Genomic DNA, 23,688 nt, shown 5'->3' with positions numbered 1-23,688 from the left:
TCTAGCTTTGGATGATTTATAGTCCTGGAAATTTGTCCATCTCTTCTTCTTAGTTTGTTGAACTTATTTGTATATATAACTATTCATAGTATTCTCTGATTATTCTTTTGGTTTCTGCCATATCTGTTGTAATTTACCCTATTTTTAATGATCCTATTTATTTGTGCTTTCTCCCATATTTTCTTTGTAAGCCTGGCTTGTGATTTGTCTATTTTTTTTTTTTTTTTTGAAGAGCCAACATTTGGTTTCATTGATCTTTTGGATTGTTTTTTTAACTTCTATTTCCTTTATTTCTGCTTTGATTTTTATTATTCCCTTTCTTCTACTTGCTTTTGTGTTTTGTTGTTGTTCTTTTTCCAGTTCTTTAAGGCAGGAAATTAGGTTATTTCTTTGAGTTCATTTTTTTTTCTTGATGTGTGCCTGTACTACCATATGTATTCCTCTGATTAGTGCATCAGACTTCCCCAAAGAAACTTTATGGGCAAGAAGAGAATGGAGTGACATATTTTCAAACTCCAAGTCAACAAATGCCAACCAAGAATACCCCTCAAATCTCTCCTTCCTCTATAAAGGCAAAATAAAAAACCTTCTCAGACAAACAAATTCTCCATAAATTCATTACTACTAAACCCCACTCCAAAAAATATTATATGAAATCCTAAATCCAAAACCAACAGAGGAATGTATAGGAAGAACAGAATAAGGTAAGGAATACAATCACAAAAAGGCAAACAAAATGTAAAATATGAATGCCAGTGTATGAGTATTAACTCTAAATGTAAATGGACTAAACTCACCAATAAAAAGACACAGAGTAGCAGTCTGGATTAAAAATCAGAACCCAGCCTTTGGCTGTCTACAGGAAACACATTTAACTACAAAAAATAAACATATATTGAAAGAAAAAGGATGGAAAACAATCCTACAAGCAAATGGGCCAAAAAAGAAGGCAGGAACAGCTATACTTATATCAGATAAAGTAGACTTCAAACTAAAAAAGTTAGAAAGAGACATAGACAGTTGCTACATTATGATTAAGGGGACAATACATCAAGAAGACATAACACTCATCAACATATACCCTCATCAAATGAAGGAGCACCAAAATATATTAGATGGTTATTATCATCTCCAAAAACAGACATTAGAGAAAATACATATGTAGTAGGAGATCAACATACCACTCTCACCAATGGATATTCAGCAAGGCAAATATTAAGCAAGGACACTTGCTCTAAATAAGGACCTAGACTTCATGGGCTTAACAGACATCTATAGGACACTGCACCAAAAAAAAAAAAATCTGAGTAAATATTTTTCTCAAGTTTACATGGAACATTCTCCAGGATCGATCACATACTGGGACACAAGACAAACATCAGCAGATATACTAAGATCAAAATACTACCGACTATCTTCTCTGACCATGAGGGCATCAAACTAGAAATAAACCATGAAAAGAAAACAAGGAAGCCTCCTATCTTATGGAGATTGAAACCCACACTACTGGAAGACCATTTGATCAATGAGGAGATCAAAGAAGAAATTAAAAAATACCTTGATATTTTGATTTTATCTTTATTATAACGAGTCTTTTTCCTGGTCCCTTATTTAGGTTTTCTAAATTCCTGCTATGAGTAAGACCATGAACAAGCAGTTATAAACCAGAGATACACTATGGGGGAGTGGGAGAGAGAAGGGGAGGACTTAGGGTCAAAATAAGGAGAGAGGGAATTGTGTGGGGAATATAACTAAAATGAAAATGCATGCATTGTGCAAAAATGAAAAATGATGTAAGAATTATGTAAAATAAAATAATTTAAAAAAATACCTTGAGATGAACAACAATGAGGACTCAAGTATCCAGTATGTATGGGACATAGTGATAGCCTCCTCTATTGATCTTTTTATTTCCTGCAGCTCCTTTTATCCCTTATTTAAATTTCAATTTCGATTTTCTCTTCATTGATTATGTTTCCCATAGCGTTCTTTACCTTTTCTGCATCTTCTCATATGCAGTCTGTTTTTCTGAGGGGTGTGTGTGTGTGTGTGTGTTCTTCTAATCTTTGACACCTTAATTATGACAATTTTGAATTCTTCATCTGACAAGAAGAAAAATTCTTCCCAGTCAATATTGTTGGGTTCTGGAAATTGGTTTTCTTTCTGTGATGTATTGTTTACCTGAGGGCTTGCTTGACCATTTTTATTTTTCTTTCTCCCCATTGTTTACTCTGGGGTTTGCTCTGACATAGATGGGGCTTCTGATGGGCATGATATCCCTCTTTCACTATTCTGGATATTTAACTGATGGTGGGTACAATTGTGGTGCCTTAAACACTGCTGGTCCAGGTGAGCAATTGGCTGACAGTATGGGCTGGAGAGTGACTGGACCTCCAGTGGCTCTCCCACTCTCACCAATGGATATTCAAATCCAGTGTGCCGGACCTCCATTAGCTCTCCCCCAGGTGCAGGTCATAAAAACAGCTAGGGCCAATAGGTGGGACACCCCTTAAGCAATATTCTTAAATTGATATTCTGTATAAAATATATGCTAGAATACATATATCTGAAGCCTTTTGATATTTTTTGTACCACTTGGATTTTTAGTGAAATCATATTATCTTTTCAGAAAACTTAGAATATTCTTTCTCTCATCTAAATTTTTCAGATTTAAAAATTTACTGCATTGATTAGTATTTTCTTATATAAGTAATTTTTTCCATTTCACTCTTTACTTTCTATGTGTAGTTTCTCCATTTTTAAAGTTTCTATGAAGCAGAACATCTGGTTTGTAGTTTTTTCCTTCCTTTTCATTCTTAAAATAAAAATAGGCATACTTGAGAAAATAATCTCAACTCTATAATTTGCAAATTGTTTCAGAGAATAGAGAAATTTGTATCTACCCACTTTCCCCATTTTAGGATGACAAAAAACATTTTCCATGTGCTTTTTTCCCTTCCCTGTCCCCTCTCCCTTTCCCTTTGTTAAATTTCATCTTGACACTGAAGTCTTCCTGTCACATTTCATAAATAACTATCTGATACATAGAGTCTCTTCCATGCTGTTCTGTTCATTCTTCTCTTGATTTAGATCCTGAGTCTCTGATATGTTCAAATATCAAAATTCATTCACTTGCTTAGGAACATTTTTTTTCCTGCTTTGGAAAAACATGAAGGAAATGCCTATAAAAAGTATATTGTTTATAAGATTTCATTTTTGTGTTTTACATTTACTCTGCTTTTAATCACTTCAGGAAAACAACACATCATGGCCATTACCTGTGAAAATTTTCTGCAGAGATGAAAAAGGAGAGCGTGTTGATGTTTCTAAATATTTGATTAAAAAGGGTTTGGCTCTGAGAGAAAAGAGGTATAGACTTTTTTATCATTAGTTTGTAAATGGTGTATGCCCAAATATGTTTGTGTAAAATAGAAATGGGTAGTAGACAACATAACTGAACAATTTTTACATTTAAGAATCTTTTCAGGTACTAAGTATCATTGTTCCAAGGAGAAAAGGAGCAGGATATTGCTATACCTCTGCTTCATCTTTTTACCTCTTTCCTTCAAAATGTGGAGAGGTATTGGAATTGCAAACATATGTCCCAAGTAGCCACTTTGTACCATGTATGGCCAGATCTCTTTAAATCTTACATTATTTTATCTTACCTTGGCCCTAATAAAATAGAAAAACAATGAGAAATCAAATTAAATTTGGCATGATTTAGTTGGCAAGGTATGGTAGTTGCTGCCCTAGTTGTCTGGACAGTGTCATATCGCTCAGTTACGTCTTTAGTTCTGTGTGTGTCTCTGTCCAGTTTCACTGGTTTTAAGTTAAAGCAATTCCTTGATAATAGAAATGTTAAAGTAAAAAGTGCTTAAGCAAGTTAATACTCCTGATATCTATGACTAAAGGTGTTTTTTTTTTTTTTTTTTACTGTTTTTATAGCATTAAAACTACTAGCTATGTCAGTGCTGGGTGCAATGAGGGAACTGTGTTAGTTGAGGAATTATGTAATTACTTTATCTAAGCATTGATACATAATTGTATATGGAAAGTAGGAGAAACAAAAATCTGTAATATTTCTACTGCTATAAGCAATATTAATATTTCCTTCTAGGATTTTTAGCCTATTACTAATAATAATATATTGTTATTTAAGGGACTCATGTTATCTTTGTATTTTTTATGAATTTTGGTAACTTGCAAAATGTGTTTGGCCTCTCTGTGGATGGAACTAAAATTGAAGGTGATATAGTTTCTAGTAACATCTTGCAAATTTGTAGTATAATACTTGGATTATACATATTAAAAGATTTTTAAGAGAGAATAGCATATAAATAAGATGATTTAATGTGGTTAAGTGAAATTACAATGCTTTTTTTCATCAAGTTCATTCATAATTTAAAGTAATTTTAAAGCAAACATTTTCTTTAAACCTTAAATATATTTGAAGATTCTTTTTATATTGTTTTCCCCAGAACACTTTTATTTACTCATGTTTAGACATTTTTTTTGGATGTTACAGAATTAATAAATTAGAAAATAGCCATGCCTTATTTGAAAAGTCTCTGGAAATTCCCCTGGAACAAGAAGACTCAATGATTTCTAAGTGTATTAAAATTAAATTTGACCCTGACAAAACTGCTGATAATATCAGTGAGCAGATGGTGTCTGAAATTAAGGGGGAAAATGTAGAACCAAGAACTATTGGATGTTATAAACCACCAGCTATTCCCAACATGAAAGTATTTGAGGCAATAGTCAGTTGCATTGGTGATGATGGAACTATATTTGCAATACCTAAATTTTCAGGTAAGATCTTTTATATTATTTAGTGTTGGTAAAAGTAGTAGTTTTTTCTCTGGTCAGATAAACATGGATTAAAGCACCTTGGGTAAATATTTTACTTCTTTCAATCTCATTTTCACTGGGTTGTTGAGAGGGTTAAGTGAAATAACACACACAACTGCTTTCCACAGTACCTAGCACATAAAAGTCACCATTGAGACACTGAGAATAGCCATTAGAACGAAGATAAGGATTGTGGTAGTTCCAGGTTTGTAAGACCTGGCCCTTACACAAGTTTGGAGGCTAAGAAGATAAAAGAAGGCTGTTTATATTTGTTTGGAATGAAAAAAGAAGTCATGACAAATGACTGGAGCTGCAGTATGCTTTGAGAATATTCTGATCCATTCTGGGATCTCTTTAGACTTACGTGTAAATGCTTCTTTACTGCAGAGTATGTGCAGAATACACAATAACTCACAGTAACTCTAACCTTCACAGACATAAGATTCATTAGCTCCATAAAAAGTCTACCTATGAATGAGGATATGGCATGTATGAATTTGTTAAAATTTTTGTCTCACTTTTTGATCTCCTAAATACTCTTTTTCATTTAAAAACAGAATAAATACGTGCATTTGGCTATTCTAGAAGAAGTGAACAGTGTTTGAAACCTGTAACAATAATACTTAATCCAGAACCTTTGCTCTACATGTGTAAATAGCTACTGCTGATACTGGTTGGGTGTACGTGCCTGGTAGTGTTTTAGATGTTTTACATCTAATCTCCCACAATACTAATAATGCAGCTATTTTTTTTCTAGTTTATAAAAGAATAAACTGAAGTTTATGAAGGTAATGGAACTATGCAAGGTCACATAGCTAAAATGGTATAACTAATACGGGAACTAACTCAGAGCTTGCTTTCTGTAGTATCAATAATGAGTAAATTAGCAGTAAAGAGCAAGATTAGAATTTTAATTTTTTAACCCCAGCTTATGCTGTATCAGTGCATCAAGTACCATATAATTTTTGCTCTAATCTTACTTAGGTATGATGTAAAGCTGACATCTTGCAGTGGTAGTTCATAAATAGGGTTACGTGACTTGTGTTTAGAACTTTAATGATGCTTGCACTCCCAAAATACAACTTGTATTTATAACCAGAGAGCAGAATAGTCATTTGCTTGCTGTTAATCAGAAGTATATTTTGAAACATAGAAGCCACTGAGATTTTTATTAAAGCTCTATTTATTAAATGAGAACTAATTTCTAATTCCTTATATCTAAGTGATGAAATGATTAAAGATTACTGATGGCTTCCTATTGGAAATGATAGGGGATTTTTCCTAAAATGCTTTATATTTTTAATAATTTCTCCAGAATTTGAGCTAATAAAAATGATGAATGAAATACAAAGTAGCTTAAAATGCCTTGGTCTTTTGGAGCCTTATTTCTGGAAAAAAGGAGAGGCCTGTGCTATAAGAGGATCAGATACTATGTGGTATCGAGGCAAAGTAATGGAAGTTGTTGGCGGCACTATCAGGGTGAGTCTGAAGTTCTATAATGACTGTTTTAAGACTAAATATTATGACATTAATTGTCTTGTAAAATGTAATTGCATGAAAGTTTGATTAGAACACTTTAATTATTTTAATCCTATAGAAAGACCAGTCAGATGCCTTATACAGTTTTTTATAAAAATAAGTTTTATTTTAAACTATATTTAGTAGCCTAAATAACAAAAAAAAATTCCAGGCATACTGGTATTTTGGCCAGTATGGTATTTTAGTGGTGCCACTTACTTGCAGTTGACAGCCTTTATCTCTTTAATACAATGTGTTAAATAAAATGTTTGTTAGCCAGCATGTTAAATATCTCCTTAACAAATTGTTTATAGCCCAGCTAATTTATCCTTTTTGCATAAGGGTTAATTATATTGCAGAATACTGAGAGTTTCATGAAAATAATTTGAGTTTCATGAAAAATCTTCACAAAGAACTCACTGTGAAAAAATGTGTATATATGAATATAGATGAATATACCTCCATTTATAATACATTTACTAAGTAAAGTAATAAAACTGATAATGCACTTCATTTACAACTTGGAAATTTTAGTTTTAGGAGGGGAGTAAAAATTAAGGAGTAAGTCTTTTGTTTCTACTTGCAGAGCAGTATATTATTATTTGATGATAACATTTCAGGCTTTACAGCTTCTTTCACATATGTATATTTGCATTTTATAATTTTTTCCAACTATCATAGATAAGAGATAGTAATTCCTTTTATTAATAAGAAAGTTGAATTTGCCCAAAAGTACCTTATGAGTGGGTGACGATGCTGCAATTAAATCCAAGTATCTGATTCTAAAATTTTTGACCAATTTTATATTTTATTACTAGAGTACAAGCTCTAAATTGTTTTAATAGAAGTAAAGTGGTTTTAAATTTTGGGTATTAAGGTATATTGATATTTATAGGCTCATAATTTTATATGCATGAGTTCATTTTCACATGCATTTGAATTGTTTAGTTAACTACTTTAATACAAAAATAAACTGAAATTCAGTTTTCACTGTTAATCATAATTAATGAATTTATATATGTGGAAACCAAATAAATAGTGGTAAACTTTATTTTTGCCCAAATATTTTTTTTAAAAAACTTCTTTAAAAGTACTGTGATATTTTAACCATCACTATGGTCACTTTATACTTCAAATATAAAATAATAATTTTTCATTCCCTAACCAGATATCCTTTAAAGTCTGTCCTATTATATACATTAAAAAATAGTGTATGAAACTATAATAACCCTTACACTCTATGATGTGTTCAGATATTTGCATTCATTTAATTCTGTTTTATTTTTTAAATATTTGTTGCCAGTCCACTTAAACAATGATCTGTTAATTACAATAATTGGGGCAAAAAAAAAAAAACAAAAAGAAATTGACATTTCTTATTCTTACCACAATTTAGAAACTGAATTATCAAAATTAAAACATTTCAAAAATGGTTTGTTGAGGATTCCTGGTTCCCATTTTCACATGTAAACAGCTTGAAGTCACCACTTTATCCTAACAAGTAAAACCAAACAGTCTGAAAAAACAACAACTCCCTCAGATCCATAAAAGAGGGAAGGCAAAGGGCAAACCACTACCCTAAAGATTAGGAGGCAGATAGCCAAATATAAGGATTCACACCTTAATGGGAATAGAGAATGATGACTAAAACTGCAATTGAAGAATAATTGGAGACTTGGTGTGTACAACTCTGTGAATTAAAACTCCAGGGGCATCCGAGCATAGTGAGGTGCCCCACCCCCATAGTTCTATGAGAATTACTTTTAGGAGCTTAACCTTAGCCTCACAGTAAATGCCAGAGAAAAATCCTCTTATGCACCTAGCAGTGGTGGGAAAACGATTTGAAATATGCCAGGGGATTTTGTTCTTCTAAATAAGACCTGCTGTCACTGTGAAACTGGTTAATCAAAGCCTAACCAGCTGGAGTATTATCAGAATGTAACTAACCTGCATGAGAAGAAATTACCCAATTCCAGTTAATTATAACATTCCACATAGAAAGGAAATACCCAAATCCAGTCCATTCAGCCCATACATTACCACCTAAGGAGAGTGACCAAAACATGAGAAACACTTGTGCAGTTCAGTCCAGAGATATAAGATTCACTAAAAGGCAGAGACCTAATCATAGGGCTGTATAACTCTTACCCCAAACCTATATATTGCAGTTCCTTGTGCACAGTACAGCGTAGCAAGTTATCAAGAAAAAATTGCAAGGCATACTAAAAGATAACACAATTGAGGAATATGCTAAGGACTCTATCATATACAATAGACAACATGCAAAAATAAATGGGCAATATAATCAGAGAAATAGAAATGCTAAGAAAGAAACAAAAATTTTAGAAATCAAAAGAAATAAAGAATGCTTTTGATGGACTTATTAGTTAACTGAACACAGCTGAAGAATCTCTGAGCTAGAAGTTACATCAATAGAAACTTCTATAACTGAAAACCAAGAACTGAACTGAATACTCAAGGACCATGGAAAAATTACAAGAAGTATAACATGGATAATAGAAATAAGAGGATATTTACCCAAAGGACACAGAAACATTAAATCAAAAGGGCACCTGCACCCCTATGTTTAGAGCAGCACTATTTACAATAGGCAAGCTATGGAAACAACCCAAATGCCCAAAAATAGATGACTGGATCAAGAAGATGTGGTACATATACACAATATATTACTCAGCAATCAAAAAAGATAAACTCATGCCATTTGCAGCAACATGGATAGAGCTGGAAGGGATCATGCTCAGCGAAATAAGTCAGAAAAAGAAAAATACCGGATGGTCTCACTCATAGCAGGAATTTAGAAAACCTAAATAAGGGACCAGAAAAAAGACTAATTATAATAAAGTAAAAATCAAAATCAACAAGCAGCTATAAACCAGAGACACACTATGGGGGGCGGGAGGAGGGAGTAGGATCAAAACAAAGAGGGTAGAAATTGTATGGGGACTATAACCAAGATGAAAATGCATACATTGTGCAAAAATGAAGTAAAAAATATATAAAAATTTAAATTATTGTTAAAATAAATAATAAAATCTTTTTAAAAACCAAGAAGTTAAAACTAATAAAGAGAAAAAAATAGCAAAAAAAAATTCTTGAGGCCAAAAAAAAAAAAAAAAAATAGAAATACCAGAGGAGTAGAAAAAAGGGATCAGAAGAAACAATTATGACTCAGTTCTTCCCAAATTAATGTCAGACATCAAACCACAGATTTAGGAGCTCAGAGAACACCAAGTAGAATCAATACAAAAACAAACAGGGAAAAAAACTATAGGCATATAATTTCAAACTATAGTAAAAGAAAGTTTCAAATTGATAAAAGCCAGAGGAAATAAATATCTGTAAAGAAACATAGATAAGAACTATACGTAACTTCTCAAAAAACACTGAAGCAAGAAGTAGTAGATTGAAATACTTAATGTCTTGAGAGAAAAATCTAGAATTCTGTACTCTGTGAAATTATCCTTCAAAGTGAGGTGAATCCAGAGAAACAAGAGGCTTTCTCAGAAATTAAAAGAACATTCAATTCAACATTCAAGCAGACTTGTAAAAAAATTGCTGTAAGAAATTTTATTGAAAGAAGGGAATTCAGATCTATAAGAAGAGAACTGAAGAAGAAATAAGCAAAGATAAAATTTTTATTTTTTTATGCTTAACTGACATAACACAATGGTTTGTTCAAAGTAGTAATAGTGTTATGGTGCAAATCCACGGAAAAGGAGATGACCTGGTTTGTGAGTCCCTGCCCGTACACCTAAGAATACCAAAAATGGATACCCAGAAAGAAACAAGAAAATGGATTTAAAAGGATTTATTTATTTACACATGGACTGAGAAAAGGTAAGATGAGGAGGATAAAATTTATTGGTCAATAGATGACCAAATCTGGCATATCTCACCCACAGTGTCTGCAGAGCAGAGACCAGTGTACACAATCAGAAACCAGTCAAAAGAGAATAGCCCACCTATGCTCCATCTTCCTAAAGTCCACATGGTAGCTCCACCTTTTACAATTTGGTTGTCTGTGAATGTCACCCATTTGCTGAGAGGCGGTTCTTCACTATTCCTGTTATAATCTCCCCATAATATTCCATTAAATCCTATGGAGAAAACTCAGTCTCAAATTCCATCCATTAGCGTGGGCCTTTAAATATTGTGGAAGTCTTTATACTGTTTATTTCTCCAGAATAATATCCACAAATGTTAATATTTGTGAAATAACCAAAATTAAACATCCTATTAATAACAAACATAATTGACAAATTTCCTTCAACGTTATAACATTGCAGAACAACCACTACCAGCCACCACTACCAGAATGGACAAGCAATCCTATATAGAACATATAAGACACTGAAGAAGTTTCACATAATAATTCTTATAGAACACCAATATTAACAGTTGTGTATACTAAGTTTAAACATTTCTCTCAAGTGACAGTGCTTCCTAGTAGGTTCCATTTTACCAGATATATACCAAATAGGTCAAATTCATCTAATGTCTTTTTCTTTTATGGAAAAAGAGAAATTTTATGGGGTGTTCAGGAACTCTACAGAGGTTCCATAAAATTTCCTTTAATCAATTAAACCAAAGACTGCCAATTTTTCCTAATTTAGATTTCTAGGAAGTTTATCATAAGTATTGGAGAAAATACCATTACCCAACAAGGACAACCTAAAATATGAAAGCTCTTCCTGGAGTCACCCAGCACAGTGCTGACAGCCAAAAATTATTATTTCAGGTCCACAATTAGGTATTTTAGCCTTTAGAAACCCTTAATTTCCCAACTCCCATTATACCAGATGTTTAAGAACGTAAGCAGTTCATGATAGGCTGTCACAACTGTACCCAGCCTAACTGACACAGGGTAGAAAAGAATAATATTGCATTACATACAATACCAAAACTTTAAAGACATACATGTTTCAAATCAAATCATTAACATTTCAGATTAGTTATTATTAACCAAAGATCCCAAACCATGCTTCCTGGAAGCACCTAAACTAGTGCCCATTGTAGTTCGTTCTTTTTTTAATTTTATTTTTTTAATTTATATATATTTTACATCATTGTCCCTTTTTAAACAATGCTTTCTTCCCCCCTCAGGTGTAGTCCCCATAGAATTTCCTCCACCAGTTCATCCATGTACCATCACCACAGTCCCCTGTGCTCCTCCCTCCCTCCTTCCTTGTGATCCCCATTGCATTTCTAAGCTCAAAATTTCTATAAGCACCATCTATGCTAATTTTTATCCTCCAAACATCAAAACAATTAGACAAAGAGAGGAAGACATATAGTCTACAATATATGTGCTATAAGTGAGACCACAACTTCCTTCCTTAGTTTTTTCATTTAACCCACTTGGAATATCTATGAAATTGTAGTTTTACACAAATTTACAAAGACACAGAACTTTCTCCTTGCTTTCTTACACGGACAAAATATTAGTTTTCTGAGGCTAGATTCCTTTCACCACTATCTGACAGAAAGGCATTATTACTCACATTGAAGTAGCCACGCTGCATGTTCACCCAAACTACACATACGATTGCAGAAATAGTCACAGGGAAACAAATGGGGGAAAGCAAACATAGGCCCGTTTAAAAAAAAAATGCAAAAATCCAAATTGAAAAATAAAAATTAAAAGCCAAAATAAGAACCAAGTTCTTTCCAAACTAGAGAGTGTCAACAAAAGCACATATTTCCAGATGCTATCCTATGTACCTTAGATTTTGGAAGGAGAATAAGTTTAAAACAATTACTGAGAAAGACCCTTAGCCTTACTCATTGTGTTGGGGTTTCCAATATTCTTTAGGAAATCAGTCCTGGGATATCCTGAAACAGAAGCTGAAAGAGAAAAAAAGTTTTTGCCTTTTTATAAACAAGTATCTCAGGCCTTTGAGAGGTTCACAAGACCGATAGGTTTTCATCTCCAGGTCACCAAATTCCAGGGCTTTAAGTCTGGAGTGATACACCCAGGATTTATACCTGTTAAGTTCTAAAGAAGTGTAAGTGGTATGCCAGGTATCATAAGGATCAGACTTACCTTTCTGACCATAGACCTGGGCATCTCTACTCTGCCTGATGTTGAGTAAGACCAGATGATCAGGTATGAACAGATGTAATAATTCACTTGGAGATATAGAAATACTAGAGCAAAGTTATGGTTACAGCTAAATTTTCCTTTATGTTTACTGTTTGATTCTGCATTTTTCTTCTGCATCTGGTGCAGTGTTCAAAACTGAAACTTTGAATGGTCTTCAAAGATAATTTCAAAGGGACTTAAACATAACCCACTTCTAGTATCCACTCTTACCTGAAGAAGGGCTATGGACAATAACTTCTCCCAATGTAAATAGGTTTCTTGGTATCATTTCAACAACATCTTTTTTTATTTATAATTATTACTAATGACAATTGTTTTACATCCTTGTTAATGTTTTGGCAATGTAGGATTTCCACCCTTAGTTGCGGTCATTGTAGCTCTATACCACCAAGCATAGTCCTCCAACGTAGTCAGCTATGCTATTCCCTCTCCGCCTCCTCTTTTGGTTGCCAAAGATCTATGATCAGATTTCAAGGATTGGCTTTAAAGATTGTCTTTGTTTGACCCTTTGTTTTATTTCTCTATATTCATCATATAAGTTATACCATGTAGTATTTATCATTCTACTTATTTTACTTGGCATATTCCCTTCCAGCTCCATCCATGTTGCTGCAAATAGCATGAGTTTGTCTTTTTTAATCACTGAGTAGTATTGCATTGTGTATATATACCACATATTCTTTTTTTAATATTTTTACATCATTTTTCATTTTTCTGCAATGTATGCATTTTCATCTTGGTTATAGTCCCTGTAAAATACCCACCACCCATTCACCTGTGAACTATCACCATGGTCCCTTGTACTCTTCCCACCCTTGTTTTGATTCTACTCCCTTATCCCCCCCACCTGTAGTATGTCTCTGGTTTATAGTTACCTGTTGATTTTGATTTTTACTTTATTATAGTTTTTTTTCCTGATCCCTTATTTGGATCCTCTACATTCCTGCTATAAGTGAGACCACCTGGTATTTTTCTTTTTCTTTCTGGCTTATTTCACTGAGCATGATCCCGTCCAGCTCCATCCATATTGCTGAAAATGGCATGAGTTTATCTTTTTTGGTTGCTGAATAATATTCCATTGTGTATATGTACCACATCTTCTTGATGCAATCCTCTATTTTGGGGCATTTGGGTTGTTTCCATAGCTTACCTATTGTAAATAGTGCTGCAATAAACATAGGGATGCAAGTATCCTTTTGAATTAATGTTTTTGTGTCCTTTGGGTAGATCCCTAGGAGTGGAATTGCTAGATCATATGGAAGCTCCATTTTTAGCAGATTGAAGAACCTCCACACAACTTTCCATAGAGTAGGAACAGTCTGCACTCCCACCAGCAGTGTAGGAGAGTTTCTTTTCTCCACAGCCTCACCATTTGTTGTTGCTAGTTTTTTGATATGTGCCATTGTCACTGGTGTAAGATGGTATTTCATTGTGGTTTTGATTTGCATTTCCCTATTTACAAGTGATTTTGAACCTTTTTTCATATGCCTGTTGGCCATTTGCATTTCCTCTTTGGAAAAGTTTCTTTTTAGCTCATCTGCCCATTTTTTGACTGGGTTATTTACTTTGTTTTTGTGGAATCTCATCAGCTCTGTAGATTTTTGTGTTCAGTCCCTTATCATTGGTATTGTGTGTAAAGATTTTTTTCCCAAGCAGAGGAGTGTCTCTTTGTTTTAGTTAATGTCTCTTTTGCTGTATAGAAGCTCTTTAATTTGATGTAGTCCCAGTTGTTTATCCTATCCTTCACTATCACTACTTTGGGTGATGAGTCTTTAAAGATGTTACTGAGGTGTATGTCATGTAGTGTTTCTCCTATATTTTCTTCTATATATTTTAAGGTTTCGTTTCTTATGTCAAGTTCTTTAATCCATTTTGAGTTGGTTTTTGTGCATGGTGTGAGGTAGTAGTCAAGCTTCATTCTTTTGCATGTATCAGCCCAGTTTTCCCAGCAACATTTATTAAGCAAACTTTCTTTGCTCCATTCTATATTCTTTGCTTCTTTGTCAAAGATTAGTTGACCATAAATCTGGGAGTTTATTTCTGGGTTTTCTGTTTGATTCTATTGATCTGTGTGTCTGTTCTTGTTACAATACCATGCAGTTTTGATTATTATGGCTTTCTAGTGTAGTTTGAAGTCTGGGGTATGATACCTCCATTCCCCCCCTTTTTTTTTTTTCAGGAGAGCTTTGGCTATTCAGGGTTTTTGGTGGTTCCATATGAATTTCATCAATATTTGTTCTATTTCTTTGAAGAATGTCATTGAATTTTTATTGGAATAGCATTGAATCTGTAAATTGCTTTTGTATACCACATACTCTTGAACCACTCATCTGTTTTGGGGCATATAGGTTGTTTATATATCTTAGCTATTCTAAATAGTGCTGCTATAAACATAGGAGTGCAGGTCTCCTTTCAAATTAGTATTTTTTATTATTTGGGTTAATATCTAGGAGTGAAATTGCTAGGTCATGTAGCAGATCTATTTTCAGTATTTTGATAAGTCTCCACACTGCTTTCCATTGGGGCTTAGTCAGTTTATATTTCCACCAACAATGTAAAAGGATTCCTTTTTCTCCACATCCATGCCAGCACTTGTCGTTTCTGAGTGGGTTGTTTGTTTGTTTTAATATGGACCATTCTCACAGGTATGAGGTGGTATCTCATTGTAGTTTTAATTTAAATTTCCCTGGTGATAAGTAATGATCATCATTTTTTCATGTGCCAATTTGCCATCTGGTATGTGTTCTTTGGAGAAGTGCCTATTTTAATCTTCTTCCCATTTTGTTTGCTTTTTGTCAAGTTATATGAGCTCTAATATCAGTCCTTTGTCATATGTATGGTGTGCAGATATTTTCACCCATTCTGGGAGTATCTCTCTGTTTTGGTTACTGTCTTTTTTGCTATATACAGAAGCTTCTCAGTTTCATGTAATCCAAGTTGTTTATATTCTCTTTTGTTTTCCTTGCTGCTGCAGACAGATTCACAAAGGTAATTCTCGTTTATGTCACAGATTATGTTCGCTATGTTTTCTTCTATGTATTTTATTGTTTCAGGCCTTACATCCATGTCTTTTATCCAATTTGAGTTGATTTTCTTGTATGGTGTGAGATCGTGGTGTAGTTTCATTTTTTGTATGACCAGTTTTCCCACCACCATTTATTGATGAGGCTTTCCTCATCCAGTGTCTATTCTTCACTGCTTTGATATACATTAATTATCCATTTAAGTGTGGTTTCAAATCTGGGCTCTCAATTTTATTCTTTGATCTCTGTGTTTGTTTTTGTTCCACTACCATGCAGTTTAAATTATTATAGCTTTATAGTATAATTTGAAGTCTGGACATAGAATAACACAATTTTTCCTCTTTTTAGGAGAGCTTTGGCTACTTGGGGGTCTTTTGTGCTTGCATCTGAATTTCAGTAATATTTTTTCCATTTCTTTGAAGAATGCCATTGAGATTTTTGTTGGGATTGCACTGAATGTAAATTGCTTTGGAAAGGTTGGCCATTTTGACAATGTTGATTCTTCCAGTCCATGAGCAGGGTATATCTTCCCATTTCTTTGTGTCTTCTATTTCTTTTAACAGTGTCTTATAGTTTTCCTTGTATAGGTCCTTCATCTACTTCTTAGGTTTATTCCCAAGTTTTGATTATTATTTTTGTAAGATTTACCAAGGCTTTAATTTTTTCTTTTTCTAGTTCATTGTTTGCATATATAGGAAGGCAACTGATTTTTCTGTGTTGGTTTTGTAGCCTGCCACTTTGATGACTGGTTCATTGTTTTGTTTTTCTTTGGCGTCTTTAGGATTCTCTATGTGTATTATCATAGCATCTGAAAAAATCATAGCTTTACTTCTTTCCCAATTTGAGTTCCTTTTATGGCTTTCTCTTGCCTAAATGTTCTAGCTAGGACGTCTGATAGTGTTTTGAATAGTGGTGATAATGGGCATCCTTGTCTTGTACCAGATCTTAGTGGAACAGCTTTCAATTTTTCACATTAAAAATGATATTAGCTTGTTGATTTTGATTTTTACTTTATTATAATTAGTCTTTTTCCTGGTCCCTTAAGTAGGTTTTCTAAATTCCTGCTATGAATGAGACCATATGGTATTTTTCTTTTTCTTTCTGGCTTATTTCACTGAGCATGATCCCTTCCAGCTCTATCCATGTTGCTGCAAATTGCACGAGTTTATCTAATCAGCAAGCAACTATAAACCAGAAACACACTACAGGGGTGGGGGGAGAAAAGAGTAGGATCAAAACAAGGGGGATGAGAATTGTATGGGGACTGTATCCAAGATGAAAATGCATACATTGTGCAAAAATGAAAAATGATGTAAAAATATATTAAAAAATGATATTAGCCATGGGTATGTCACATATGGCTTTTATTGTGTTAAGATATGTTCCTTTTACTGCCTGTTTTTGAAAGATATTTGTCATAAATGGATGCTGAATCTTATCAAATATTTTTTGGCATCTATTGATATATACTTTTTACTTTCTTTTTGTTGATGTGTTGAATTACTTTGATTTTTCAGATATTGAACATCATTATGTTCTTGGTATAAATCCCCTTTGGTCATGATGTGTAACCCTTTTAATGTGTTGTTCAGTTTGGTTTATTAAGATTTTATTGAGGATTTTAGAATGTGTTTTCATTTGAGAGACAAAGTTTCCCTTTGTTGGGTTATCATTTTGTTTTACTAATAACATAATGTTGGCCACATAAAATGTGTTCAGGAGTATTCCTCCCTTCTTACTTTTGTACATATGTGAAATTTTGATAGAACCATTTGTGAAGCCATCTGATCCTGGACTTTTGTTTTATGGAAGAGTTTTGATTAGTGTTTCAATTTCCTTGTTTGTGATTGGTTTGCTAGGTTTTGTATTTCTTCCCTATTCAGTCTTTGATGATTCTGAGAATCTAACTATCTCATCTAGGTTGTTAAATTTGTTTGTATGTAAATGTTCATTGTAATCTCTTATTCTAAGTTTCTGTGGGACCTACTATTAAAATCTTTTTCATTTCTGATCCTATTTATTTGCATTCTCTCCTTCTTTCTTAGTGATCCTACCTAAAGATTTGTCAATTTTATTTTTTTTCAAAGAACCAGCTTATCTTTTGGGCTTTTTTATTTCTATTTTATTTATTTGTTATTTAATTTTAATATTTCCTTCCTGCTACTGACATTGGGATTTTTTTGTTCTTTTTCTACTTCCTTGAGATTAACAAAAAGCTTTTTTATTAGGGCTCCTCCTTGTTTCTTTTTTTTTTTTTTTTTTTAATAAATTTTATTGTTATATTCCCCATACAATTGCAGCCCCCCCATTCTGACCCCAATCCCTCCCCTCCCACCCCGCCCCCCTAAAAGTGTCTCTGGTTCATAGTTTTTTGTTGATTTTGATTTTCACTTTCTTATAGTTATTCATTTTCCTGGTCCCTTATTTAAGTTTTCTAGATTCCTGCTATGAGTGAGACCATCCGGTATTTTTCTTTTTCTTTTTGGCTTATTTCGCTGAGCATGATCCCTTCCAGCGCCATCCATGTTGCTGCAAATTGCATGTGTTTATCTTTTTTGAATGCTGAGTAATATTCCATGGTATATATGTACCACATCTTCTTGATCCAGTCATCTATTTTTGGGCATTTGGGTTGTTTCCAAAGCTTAGCTATTGTAAACAGTGCTGCTATAAACATAGGGGTGCAGGTGTTCTTTGGAATTGATGTTTCTGTGTCCTTTGGGTAAATACCTAGGAGTGGAATTGCTGGATCATATGGAAGCTCTATGTTTAGTAGGTCCAGAAATCTCCATACAGCTTTCCACAGTGGTTGGACCAGTTTGCACTCCCACCAACAGTGCAGAAGAGTTCCTTTTTCTCCACACCCTCGCCAACATTTGTTGTTGCTAGTTTTTTTAATATGTGCCATTCTCACTGGTGTAAGATGGTATCTCATGGTAGTTTTGATTTGCATTTCCCTGATGACAAGTGATGTTGAACATTTTTTCATATGCCTGTTGGCCATTTGCATTTCCTTTTCAGAGATGTTTCTTTTAAGCTCTTCTGCCCATTTTTTGACTGGATTATTTTCTTTGTTGTTGTTGAGTCTCATCAGCTCTTTGCAGATTTTTGTGATCAGTCCTTTATCATTAGTGTTGGGTGCAAAAATGTTCTCCCAGTTGGTGGGGTTTCTCTTTGTTTTTGTTATTGTCTCTTTTGCTGTGCAGAAGCTCTTTAATTTGATGTAGTCCCAGCTGTTTATCTTTGCCTTCAGTATCACTGCTTTGGGTGATGTGTCTGTAAAGATGTCTTTGATGTGCATGTCACGTAGTGTTTCGCCTATATTTCCTTCTATATATTTTATGGTTTCAGGTCTTATGTCTAGTTCTTTAATCCATTTTGAGTTGATTTTTGTGTATGGTGTGAGGTGGTGGTCAAGCTTCATTCTTTTGCATGTAGCGACCCAGTTTTCCCAGCACCATTTATTGAACAAACTTTCTTTGCTCCAATGCATATTCTTTGCTCCTTTGTCAAAGATTAGTTGACCATAAATCTGTGGGTTTATTTCTGGATTTTCTATTCGATTCCATTGGTCTGTATGTCTGTTCTTGTTCCAATACCATGCAGTTTTGATGATTATGGCTTTGTAGTATAGTTTGAAGTCTGGGAGTCTGATGCCTCCATTCCCTTCTTTTTTTTTTCAGGAGAGCTTTGGCTATTCGGGGTTTTTGGTGATTCCATATGAATTTCATCAATAATTGTTCTATTTCTTTGAAGAATGACATTGAAATTTTGATTGGAATAGCATTGAATCTGTATATTGCTTTTGGTAGGATGGCCATTTTAATAATGTTTATTCTTCCAATCCATGAGCAAGGGATGTCTCTCCATTTCTTTGTGTCTTCTTCTATTTCTTTTAACAGTGTTTTATAGTTTTCTTTGTATAGGTCCTTTACCTCTTTTGTTAGATTTATTCCCAAATATTTGATTTTTTTTGTTTCAATAACAAAAGGGATGGTCTTTTTGATTTCTTCTTCTTCAGATGTATTGTTTGTGTATAGGAAGGCTACTGACTTTTGCGTGTTGATTTTGTATCCTGCCACTTTACTGAACTGATTGATGAGTTGAATTAGCTTTTCTGTGGAGTTTTTGGGGTTCTCTATGTATAATATCATATCGTCTGCAAATAGTGATAGTTTGACTTCTTCTTTTCCTATTTGGATTCCTTGGATGTCTTTCTCTTGTCTTATTGCCCTGGCTAGGACTTCCAGTATTATATTGAAAAGCAATGGTGAGAGTGGACATCCTTGTCTTGTTCCAGATCTTAATGGAATTGCTTTCAGCTTTTCACCATTGAGAATGATACTGGCTGTTGGCTTGTCATAGATGGCCTTTATGATGTTGAGGTATGTTCCTTGTATCCCCAGAATTTCAAGGGCTTTTATCATGAATGGGTGTTGCACTTTGTCGAAAGCTTTCTCAGCATCTATTGATATTATCATATGGTTTTTATATTTCTTTTTGTTGATGTGTTGGATAACGTTGATTGATTTTCGGATGTTAAACCATCCTTGTGCCCCTGGAATGAATCCAACTTGGTCGTGGTGAATTATCTTATGGATACATTGTTGGATTCTGATAGCTAAAATTTTATTGAGGATTTTTGCATCAGTGTTCATTAGGGAGATTGGCCTGTAGTTTTCCTTTTTTGTGTTGTCCTTGTTCGGTTTTGGTATTAGTGTAATGTTGGCTTCATAAAACGTGTTTGGTATTGTCCCTTCCTTCTCAATTTTTTGGAAGAGTTTGTGAAGGATAGGCACTAATTCGTCTCTGAATGTTTGGTAGAATTCATTTGTAAATCCATCAGGTCCTGGGCTTTTGTTTTTGGGGAGGTTTTTGATTACCATTTCAATTTCGCTAATTGTAATTGGTCTGTTTAGGTGTTCTATTTCTTCTTTATCTAGCTTTGGGTGATTGTAGAGTTGTAGGAATTTGTCCATCTCCTCTAGATTGTTAAACTTGTTTCCATATAACTGTTCATAGTAGTTACTGATTATTCTTTTGATTTCTGCTGTGTCCGTTGTGATTTCTCCTCTTTCATTGATGATCCTGTTTATTTGTGCTTTCTCCCTTTTTTCCTTTGTGAGCCTGGCTAGGGGTTTGTCTATTTTATTGATTTTTTCAAAAAACCAGCTCTTGGTTTCATTGATCTTTTGGATTGTTTTTTTAGTTTCAATTTCATTTATTTCTGCTTTGGTTTTTATTATTTCTTTTCTTCTACTGGTTTTGGGGTTTTTTTGTTGTTCTTTTTCTAGATCTTTGAGCTTCGAGATGAGGTTGTTTCTTTGCGTTCTTTCTTGTTTCTTGATGTGAGCTTCTATTGCTATATATTTTCCTCTTATTACTGCTTTTGCTGCATCCCATACATTTAGGATATTAGTGTCCTCCTTGTCGTTCAATTCAAAAAATTTTTTAATTTCTTCTTTGATCTCCTCATTGGTCCAATGGTCTTCCAGTAGTGTGGTTTTTAATCTCCATGAGGTAGGAAGGTTCCTTGCCTTCTTTTTATGGTTTATTTCTAGTTTGATGCCTTCATGGTCAGAAAAGATTGTTGATATGATTTCAATCTTGGTGTATCTGTTGATGTTTGTCTTGTGCCCCAGTATGTGATCGATCCTGGAGAATGATCCGTGTGCGCTTGAGAAAAATGTGTACTCCGTTTTTTGGGGGTTTAGTGTTCTATAGATGTCTGTTAACCTAATTGCTCTAGGTCCTTATTTAGAGCTTTGGTTTCTTTACTTATTTTTTGTCTTGTTGATCTATCCATTGTTGATAGTGGTGTGTTGAAGTCTCCCACTACGTATGTGTTTTCTCTGATGTCTGTTTTCAGAGAGGACAACAGTTGTCTGATATATTTTGGTGCTCCTTCGTTTGGTGAGTATATGTTAATGAGTGTTATTTCTTCTTGAAGTATTGTCCCCTTGATCATAATGTAGTGACCATTGGGGTCTCTTTTTATCTTTTTGAGTTTGAAATCTGTTTTATCTGATATAAGTATAGCTGTTCCTGCTTTCTTTTTTGGTCCATTTGCTTGTAGGATTGTTTTCCATCCTTTAACTTTGAGCCTATTTTTATCTTTTGTAGCTAAATGTGTTTCCTGGAGACAGCAAAAGGTTGGGTTTTGTTTCTTAATCCAGGCTGCCACTCTGTGTCTTTTTATTGAAGAGTTTAGTCCATTTACATTTAGAGTTAATATTGATATGTTAACATCTGTATTTGCCATTGTGTTTGTCTTTCCTTTGATTTTATTTATTTATTCTTTTAATAACTTTTTTTTTTTTTTTTGCCTTCTTTCATTGTTATTCGTCCCTCTGAGGTTCTGGCTTTAGGACTCCTTGTAGTATTTTTTGGAGTGGGGGTTTAGTTGCAATGAAATTCCGGAGTTTCTGTTTGTCTGGGAAGGTCCATATTCTTTCTTCAAAGAGGAAGGAGAGCTTTGCAGGATAGAGTATTCTTGGTTGGCATCTGTTTTCTTGGAGTCTGTTGACTATGTCCCTCCACTCTCTCCTTGCCCGTAGTGTTTCTTCGGAGAAGTCTGATGTCAGCCTGATTGGTTTTCCTTTGAATGTTATCTGTTTCTTCCCTCTTGCCAGCTTCATTATTTTTTCTTTGTCCTGGATTCTTGGGAGCTTTACTATTATGTGTCTTGCTGTATTTTTCCTTTCGTCGTGGAAGTTTGGTGTTCTTCTTGCTTCTTGTATATCAATTTTCAGCTCCTTCTTCACATTTGGGAAGTTCTCTTCAATTATCTCTTTGAATATTTTCTCTGTTCCTACATCTCTCTCCTCTCCTTCTGGTATTCCTATAACTCTTATATTTCCTTTCCTCATGGAGTCAGATAGTTCCCGAAGTCTTTCTTCGTTCTTTTTCCTTCGTACTTCTCTTTCCTTTTCTGTTTTGGTTCTTTTTATTTCTGTGTCTTCAAGATTACTTATTCGTTCTTCCATTTCATCTATTCTGCTTTCATTGCTTTTCCCAGAATTCTTTAGTTCTTCCATTAATTCTTTGATCTCCTGCATTTCTTTTACTTCCCTCTTTAGGGACTCAATTTCTTTCTTCTGACCATTGTTTTCCCTCTCTAGGGACTCAATTGCATTCTTCTGATCGTTGATTATTTTTCCCTTATCATTGTTTTCCTTTATGACTTCTGTCAGTTTTTTAATCACGGCAATTTTAAATTCTCTTTCTGGAAGGCTCAGAAATTCTTCCAAGTTATTGTCTTTGCAATCTGGGGGCTGGCTTTCTTTTTGTGGTGTGCTTTTTCTCTGGAGAGTTGCTAGGTTGCGTGTGGTTCTTCTCCTCCCTACTGTCTGTTTTCTAATTTGCCGTATGCGTTGGGACACTGTGTTGTTGGGACTGGCCGGCATCTTGGGTGGGCTTCTCTGTTCCCCTCTGGTTCTTCCAGGAGTCATCTGTCAGTTTCTAGCAGCCGGGCGGCCGGGGCTGTGTGCTGGTGCTGGTCTCCTCCTGGGGGGCAGGGCTCTCCTCCTCCTTGTTTCTTGATGTGGGCCTTTAGTGTTATACATTTCTCTCTTAGTTGTGTCTTCATAGTCCTTTACCTCAAGGTATTTTTATATTTCTTCTTTGATTTCTACATTAATCCAATGGTCTTTTAATAGTATGTTGTTCATTTTCCATGTATTAGAAGTTTTGCCTGGTTTCTTTTTTTAGTTGATCTCTAATTTGTTATCTTTATGGTCTGAAAGATACTTGGTATAATTTCAATTTTCATTAGTTTATTGATATTTGTCTTGGGGCCCAATATATGTCAATCCCAGTGAATATCCCATTTCACTTGAAAAAAATGTGTATCTTTTGAGGGGAGGCCAAGAGAGGGAGGTACAATGTCCTATAAATGTCTTTTAAGTCCATTTGGTCTAATTTTATGTTTAAAGTTGTTATGTTCCTATTCAATTTTTGTCTCATCAATTTATCCATTGTTGAGAGTGGACTGTTGAAATCTCCTATCTCAAAAGTGGTTTATTCCAATGTTTGTTTCCTGAGTTGATAGTAGTTGCTTAATGTTTTTTGGTACTCCTTAGTTTGGTGAGTATATACTGATGATTGTTATGTCCTACTGATATATTGTTCCCTTAATCATTGTGTGATGTCCATCACTGTCTTGTGTAG

At 34.1% G+C, this 23,688-nt stretch overlaps 1 protein-coding gene across 2 annotated transcripts in view; it reads left to right on the top strand.

Annotated features, from left to right (window-relative positions):
- RNF17 (ring finger protein 17) overlaps positions 1-23,688 on the top strand; it is a 190,819-nt gene that overhangs the window by 143,838 nt on the left and 23,293 nt on the right. For both annotated transcript variants that reach the window (XM_037527382.2, XM_054701227.1), the window contains 3 exons: positions 3,254-3,369; positions 4,529-4,815; positions 6,170-6,333. In XM_037527382.2, the coding sequence (XP_037383279.1) occupies positions 3,254-3,369; positions 4,529-4,815; positions 6,170-6,333 (567 nt within the window). The remainder of the gene's footprint in view (positions 1-3,253; positions 3,370-4,528; positions 4,816-6,169; positions 6,334-23,688) is intronic.

Source organism: Talpa occidentalis, unplaced genomic scaffold, assembly GCF_014898055.3.
Source record: "Talpa occidentalis isolate TD23 unplaced genomic scaffold, MPIMG_talOcc4v2.1 talOcc4.5, whole genome shotgun sequence".
Classification (NCBI taxonomy): domain Eukaryota; kingdom Metazoa; phylum Chordata; class Mammalia; order Eulipotyphla; family Talpidae; genus Talpa; species Talpa occidentalis.
This window is presented reverse-complemented; position numbering and strand designations above follow the sequence as displayed.